Source organism: Plectropomus leopardus, chromosome 21 (genome assembly GCF_008729295.1).
Source record: "Plectropomus leopardus isolate mb chromosome 21, YSFRI_Pleo_2.0, whole genome shotgun sequence".
NCBI lineage: Eukaryota > Metazoa > Chordata > Actinopteri > Perciformes > Serranidae > Plectropomus > Plectropomus leopardus.
In genome coordinates, this window is record NC_056483.1 from 13,343,062 (window position 1) to 13,351,083 (window position 8,022).

Here is an 8,022-nt window from a genome sequence, read left to right on the forward strand (position 1 = left end):
CAATCATCTGTTTGGCTCGGGGTCAGTCATTTGCTCAGACAGAAGGATTTTTCCCATGCATACTAATGTGTTCCTCGAAAACTCTGTGCTGGCTGATTCCTGGGACTGTGCTGGTCTGTTAGCGGCTGGCTGCATAGATGAAGTTTCTTAATAAAGTGCAGGAAGCGGTTTGACAACCCTCACGCCATGCAATGTTTAGCATGAAAATGTGAGTGCAGCTCAGACTGGAAAAAGGTTTTCTGCAACCCAGATTGCACTTGAACTAATACAGATGTTTATGGTCTTTTGTTTTGCTTGATAACCTGTTGATCTAATGCATATAAATTTAATGCAAGCTGGCCCAGAACCATATCCTGCAATCCCAGCTGGAGAACAGAGCAAAAACTGCAGCATCTGCCCAACACATCAGAACATTTATGGCTCTTCCTCTATGTTCGTCCCTCTTACCAACTCTCTTACTTTCTTATCATCCTCCAAACAATAATTTTAGAGCTGTAGATGCTGTCAGTTTTTTTTAAGACTGTCTTTTTTTCTTGCCCAGATTTTGATTTAGTCTCTATGTATGGTAGTGACACACATTCTCCTTCATTCTGCTTCTAGCATTCCACCCTGCTCCCTGTCTCTCCCTCTGAGGTCAACGGTTTCATTGGACAAACTCAAACAAGAGGGTCCCCTGAAACCCTATCAGCTGTCTGTTCATTTGTGTAGACATGGACAGCTGGGTCCAAAGTCAACCTTCTCTTATTAGGATTCAGATGTAGCCCCAGCGTGTTTTCTCTTCTCCCTCTCAGCCTTTGATACGCAGGATGTGGGACTTTGCAATGGCACTGTTTTAATTGAAAGTGAAAGCTGAGAATCAAAGAGCTGGAGTGGTACTGTGGGCAGAGCCTCTAATCAGTATCAGACATGAGGAAGCACTCAGATAAACACAGCCACAGACAATGGACAATGATACCTTTCTGGCCAGAGGCAAGGTACGGGCTGAACTGTGCAAAACAAAAAAGGACACAATCAAAATAGAGCATTTTATTACAAATACAAAATGCAACAGGAAAAGCGCAGTTCATTGCACAAATAGCTTGTTGTTAATGTCAATTTCAAAAACAGTCAGTGCGGAAAATGTTCCTATTTTCATGCATAGTTTACCACTAAAGTTTGCGTCAATGGCAACATTTTTTGTCGTTGTTGTGTTGCTGAACTGTCCCTATTTGGGGGAAAAAAAATCTAATGCAGTTAAAAGTTAAGTGTTGAGGCATTTGCTTGCCAATATTACCCTAGTGCTTAGTTCATAGAAATGTACCAAGTAACTTAACATTATGGTCAATTTCCTTCAACATTATAAAAGTTGACATGCAAATGAACCATATTCAGTACTTTTTAATCGCTCAGACATATTTACAATCCTTTTACAAAACAATAAAAAATGAATATCAATTAAATATTTTTCCCATATAAAAATGAATAACTTACAGTATAGTACTTGTTTTAGGATAGTCAGAATATAATGATTATCTACATGTACAAAAAAATAATAATTTCCTTGTATTTTGGAAATTTAGAAAACAATTAAGGTGCACTCAAGTGCCTAACTCCGAAAACTACATCAGTGATCATAACAAAATATAAACAATAGATTTGTCCAATATCAATATATTGGTATATAATATACAAATATGATTATAAAACAGATACGTGGGTCAGATTTATTGAATGTGCTTTTGTTAGCATAAATAACCTGTGAGAGTATGAAACTTGTGTGATGAAACAACTTAATCAGTGCAGATTAAAACTGCAGATTCACTGTATGAATGCTGTAACAAATAGGGCTTTTGACAACAGAGGCAACAACAAATAAAGACCCGATCTAAATAATGTATATTCCCTCTGTTGTAAATTTTCAGTTTGAAGTAAGAGCACTTTTGCAAGGCACAAATGGAAATTGCAATAGACTTTGAGTCTGTAGTGTGTTGTACCTATAGCAGCTACAAAGCTGACACTGCCGGTGTAGGTTTTGCCCTCTGAGGTCAAAAGCTTTGATCTGTATATCACAGCATTCCTGTGAAGGCAGAGCACACAACATGAAGGTGTGATGCCCATAGCACCAAAGTGAGCAGGTATGAGCAGCTATGATCCTGTTATGCCCTTAATTACCACATTGTCAGTGGTAACAAGTGAAATATGCAGCACCACATACAGTATAGACTGTGTTTAAGGACCCATTCTACACATAAATTACACTTCATCATTTCAAATGTAACAAATTAATTTACAATTTATTTACAAGTCATCAAAATCGTCTGCTGCCATCAGATGTGTGTTTGTGTCTTTAAATAAGCCCATATATACAAAATAGTGTGGTCCACGACTGTTGTGCAAATCCTTACGGGATTAAAATAATGTCTCTGTGGTACTGTAGGTTGTCAGCTTATATCGAGAGGAAACCTGTGTTTATTTGAACCAGTGCAGGTAGTTTGTCTTGAGAGCGGGGAAACACATGTTGTTGCTGCAAGAGCCCCCATAGCTGGGTGGGCAGGCAGAGCAGGGCACGCCTACTTTGTAGGGAGCCTCTCCGATCCAATTGCCCCTAAAAGACAGAAATATAAAGAGTCAATGGAGGTAGATGTGACCTGAGAGTTATTTTCTAATAAGATGTGAGCTCTAATCAGTGTATATTTTCCAGTCTAAAAATGCCTGAAATGCAGGGGTAGAAGATGATGAATGAATTCGTTTCTATTGTCAAGATACATATTATCAAGAATAAGTTAGGGAAACTATTTGTCAGTTTCAAACATAGTTAAGATGACTGTATATAAAGATGGTCGACATGACAGCTCCACACAAGCAAGGCCAAAACATCTTCATTGCCCCCCAGGTAGCTGGCTGCAGTATAGTTTATAAAACCTGCCTCCTCTATGTTAGCAGATGGGACGAGCGCTAAACTCAAAAAATCAAGTCCACATCAAAAAAATCTTCCAAAAGGTGGTTTAGGTCACAAAGGTCACTTTATAAAAACATTAACTGATATTTCTTCAACTTTTTGTTTTAAATTCATAATTTGATGCAACTTAAGGGGGATTTGACAACATGACTGACAACTGTGTGCCAACTGGTGCACTTGTCATCAGTGGTGCTGCTCGTGATTGGTTGGACGGGTGTATTGTGGAAACTTATTCCGCAGATATCGCTACTGCCCACTAACGCATAGATGGCAGTGGCCAAATGTGTGATATTTTGGCTTCATGTTGTACATTGGTAAGATGTGCAAACATGTTGTCCGGCTTTATATACAGTCTATGGTTTCAAAGAGGAGAATACTGACGTTCACTCTTAGTATTGAAAACAGCAGATGAAAAAACAGTCTCATCTTAATGCCCATTTAGTTGCTGCTTTAGAATTTTCACTCATTACACATGATCTTCATCAATTTTCATCTGAAAATTAAGTTTGTAAATGGAAATCTATAAATAAATGACAGCTGTTCAAAATCTTTATGCTGATGATCATGTAATATGATTGAAAGCTCCAGAAGACCATAGGACAGACTTTGAGATTATATTGAAATAATGTCAAAATGAGATGGTTTTGTCAAGAGCAGATAATCACTTAACAATCTGTACAAATGAGAAAAGAGCATGTGAATTAGTGAGACAGAGTGCTATAAGGTGTGCATGGAAAACAGCTAAATTCAATCTTGACACCATCCAGACTCAAGATGCAAGTGCCAATTTGCAGAAAGTTGACATTTGCAGAAAGCCTGGTCCAAAATTCACTAAAAGGAGGCTGTGTTTAAATTAGTAAGCTAAAATAGGTCATTGTTGTCCTGAGCTGCTTCCCATGCATATGTCACAAACCAGTGGGATTAAAGAACTTGGGTCACAAGTCAGTCACAAGTCCAAACAGGCTTTGATTCTTGGAATTTTTTGAGAATTTTTCTTAAGTTTCATGGCTCTCCGGAGCTTTGCTTATATGGTACCGCTTCACAGGCTTGTATCGAGGTTATCTGAACCTCCCGAACAACATGGGTGGCATTTCACAACTCAGCACAGAACAGAGCCGTCTGTGTCAGGATTAGGCTTGTCGTCATCCTATCGTCATCAGGTCGATAGGTTCATTAGAATTAAAGTAGAGTATACTTACTTGGGGGAGTAGTTGCAAACTAAATACGTCGCCCGTTTCCACACCGAGCCCCATACGTTCATGTTATGGCACGTGTGAACAGCACACCCTACTTTGTTGGATGTTGCCCACACCATCTGCGGAAAAAGGCAGATTAGCAGCCAGTTAAAGGCATTGTTAAACCAATTTATACTATATTCAAGAGATTTTTTTGTGTGTACCTGTGTATAATGGGTGCACATGGGTCCGTAACATCTAAGAGGGCATCGGGGGTTGCAGTCTCGGGGGTATGGGAAGGAGTAATCTTTGACCTCATCATACCATGGCTTCACCAGCTGCAAAATGGATCGATAGCTGTAAACAGAAGACAGACATGCTCAGTAAACTGCTCTGTACATGCTACAGCTGCTGATAAGCAACTAATATGGGTTGACCTTGTCACCAGACATCAATCAATCTTGACTGACTTGTCAATAATAAATATATTTTAGCAAAAATTAGTCAGAGGTAGTTGTGCAGTTTGGCTGCAGATGTATTCAGGGTTTGGAAACACAGCAATCTTTAAGACACTGACTTGTAGAGCTCCTGGGTCCAAATCTCTGTCCTGTCCCAGTGTGTGTAGCATTTGATATTTTTTTTCTATGTTTGTGTTCCTTCTAGATTCTCCTGTAGTATACATAAGCTACTGAAATGTAGTACCAGCAACTTAAAATAAATAAATAAACAACTCTTCAATTTAATTAGTTATGATTTCAAATGTATTCTGTGTCTTTTATGGTATTTACTGACATGCAGCTCGAGTAGAGAGAAATCTAAAATGCTGTGCCATCGTGGACGGGGCCATCAAAAACTGTGAAATGAAACATTTTAGTGTTGGATGTTAGTTGCTGCTGCTGTGTTAGTTCTTGCTAATCAGGCAGACATTGAACTTGCCAGAAGGAGAGTGACTCCAAAGATGACAACAACAGAAAGTTTGCTGATCCAGTGGGGAGTCATGATGGTCCAGGTTCAGACTTCAGATGCAAAAACGATTGAATGCATTTATCGTTTGACATTTAGTACTTCTTGGCACTGGGTTATTTCAGTTTAGAGGGACATTGGCCTGACAGAGCAAAATGACTGCAGACCCCCATGACCCTGGATGTGACTGAACAAAGTTTTCTGCACCAATCTAAATTAGGGTTTAAGGGTGACTAGAATTATATAGCTGCATCATGGCACAGGCGCTCTAAAAATGTACAGAATAATAATTATCAAAGTTTTGATCTCCAGCAGGTGACCTCCAATTAACGGAAAAGTTAGTCAAGTTAGTTAAAGTAGATAACTATTTCTTAATAAACAAATCTAAGCATTGATTTGTATTATTGTCTACAAGTCAACAGGAAGATTTTGCTACTTTTAAGTAGTTCTCTCAGCGAGTCACAAGGAACGGTCAAAAGAAAATATCTCATGCTGCTCCTCAATAAAATCTAAAAGTGTAGGAACATGTGAAGGTGCCCTGTGTTTCCAAATGGAAAGTCAAGACCCACTAAAGGGATGCGCTTTTGTCCTCAGGGGTCATGTCTGAAAACACAACTTTTGTTTATTTGAAGGGTCAGAGGAGCATTCCTCAAGCAGTCACTGGGTCACAGTTCACCTTTAGGAGAAAAGAAAAAGGGGGTGGCAAGGCAACGACCATGACTGCTGAGAGAAAGAGAGAGAGACATCCCTAAGAGGAGCAGCAGATGTCAGTGAGGGGGAGGGGAGTCAAAGGTCACTCACCGTCCTGTCCTGACAGAGAGGTTTTGACCCAGGAACCTGAGGAGGTGAGGTGGCCCGTGCTCCCACAGGCAGGCATGAGCCCAGTCCTCAGCCGTCTTAGCTAGGGTGTCGTCCCACACCTAAATACACAGGGACACGGATGGAAACATAGAAACCCATTACATAAGTGATGGAAAACATCAACACTAGATCTTCATTCAGCAGCGAGATGTGAGATAAGAGTCGGCACTTGGGTTCAGAGCACTGTTACAGGTGTTGCCATGGCAAGGCGCAAAAGTCATCCATCAAATCAGTTACGTAAGAAAGTTAGTTGCCTAGTGTCCAATGTAACTTTTCACTGAATAGACAGGGAGTTGGAAAGCCGAAACTTAAGAACACCAGATATCCATCCACACTTGTCATCAGCCACACTCCTGTATGGTGTCACTGGGAATGGATTGTAACTGGAGCAAGGAGGAGAGACTCTCCCTGCTTATGTCATTCTACAGTAGTTTTGTCAGGAGATGCCTCCATTGCAGATTTTTACCAGTGCAGTTACAGAGGAAAAAGGTTTTAAAAAATGGAAATACAGTTCAGTTGCTATTTTTGGTTGAAGCAGCTGCTGGAATATCCTTTCAAAGTAAAATGAGCATTATACTGCTTCATGCAACATAATTTTTTTTAGCTCAAAATATAAGCTTTAGATAAGTCAGAGTCAGATATTTTGGGACTTATCAATCGAGTAACAGCTACTGCTCTCTCCATGTCATGCTTCCAATGGGCTAGTCTTACCACACATGACCACTGTTCCTTTGGAAGTTACTACTTTGGTGGTCTCCTGCAGTGCAATCTGCTCAACAGCTGAAGGTGCCAACAAACTTGGAGACATTTGTGACTGTGCTTCATAAAATCTGATTCTCCATCTCTTCCTATGGCAAATAATTTTACTTGATGCATGCAGTTTGGCTACTTGCAGAACATGCATAAAAATCTACTGAAATACAGGAAGCATACAGTGCATGGCCACAGGAGTATCAATTAGAGATTTATTCAAATGATTTAAATTTTTAGTTTTCACTCACCATGTATTCCATGTTGGATGCTGGTGGAAACACCTTCCCTCTTACTTTGTTATGGTAGTCAAGAATCGCCAGCATGTCGTTCTGACTAATATAACGCTTCCTCCTGGTTTTAGACGTGGTGTCTGTTCCATAGCTGTGCGCTGCGCCAAGATTGGTGAAATTGGCGGCTGGCAGGGAGACAGGAGCAATAGTCGTGGCCAGTGCACTTGCTCCGCAAGATATGCACAAAAGTACGAAGTCTATGGCAAATAACTGACGTTTCATGTTTGCTTTTTAGGAAACTGAAAGAAGAATATCCCTCGTCTTGGAGTGATCTAAAAAGAAGGCAAGAAGGAAAAATTAAAGTGGTGCGCGCAAATGTGGTGTACTACAGTTCAGGCATTCTAGAACAAAGCTTCAAACCTGCAATTCTGGACAGAAATGCCGGTGACATTCCTCCATACAGTCTTTGGTCCTACCTTTTCTCGCGCAGCGGTGCCTTGTGCCTGCGTTGCCAAGGCTGTGTCACCTCCAAAGCCTCAGTAATGGGTTGGAGGGAGGGAGGGCTGCAAGTGAGCAGTTTTTGCGCTTTGCAAACTTTGAGAGTGCTTCAGGAGAAGTCGGTCTTTGGGGGTTTATATAGGCTATTGCAGTGGACGATGCAGGAAGTGCGCCTGCCTCGGAGGTAGACGCGCAGCTCCTCCTTGTCACCTGAAACAAAGTTAATTTTTTTCCTAACCGATTCCTGGTCAATTTCATCACGACATCTGCTTAACATTTGCGCAGCTGCAAGGTGTAGGACAACAATTGATTAATAAACTACACAAAGGTGGATTAGAGCATATTAAATGACAAAAAATGACTTCTCAAAAGCAAATATTTATTATGCATTTTGTGGCTGTGAAGTATGTTGCCAATTAGGATGCAATTTATGTTCATATTTGAAACTTTATCTTAAAATACAGACCCTCAATCCATTGGCATAGATTTCAGGGGTGCTGCAGGGGACAAGTCCGTTAAATATTTAGAAAATGTGCCTTTGACCCCCTAATAAAAAACATAATAATAAAAGTCTTTATTTTTGACAAAATTAGCAACATTTTTG

The 8,022-nt window shown here is 40.2% G+C and overlaps 1 protein-coding gene across 2 annotated transcripts; it reads right to left on the reverse strand.

Moving 5' to 3' along the window:
* Window positions 1-1,011: 1,011 nt before the first annotated feature.
* Window positions 1,012-7,505, reverse strand: pi15a (peptidase inhibitor 15a). 2 transcript variants are annotated; one of them, XM_042510650.1, is made up of 6 exons: window positions 7,397-7,505; window positions 6,939-7,252; window positions 5,878-5,996; window positions 4,338-4,470; window positions 4,138-4,253; window positions 1,012-2,584 (listed from the first exon to the last, which is right to left on the reverse strand). In XM_042510650.1, the coding sequence occupies exons 2-6, from the start codon at window positions 7,200-7,202 to the stop codon at window positions 2,449-2,451; spliced, it is 768 nt and encodes a 255-aa protein (XP_042366584.1). In that variant the 5' UTR covers window positions 7,203-7,252; window positions 7,397-7,505; the 3' UTR covers window positions 1,012-2,448. The 2 variants fall into 2 exon arrangements, with proteins under 2 accessions (XP_042366584.1, XP_042366585.1); XM_042510651.1 differs by having other exon boundaries at window positions 7,341-7,505.
* Between the last annotated feature and the right edge of the window lie 517 nt (window positions 7,506-8,022).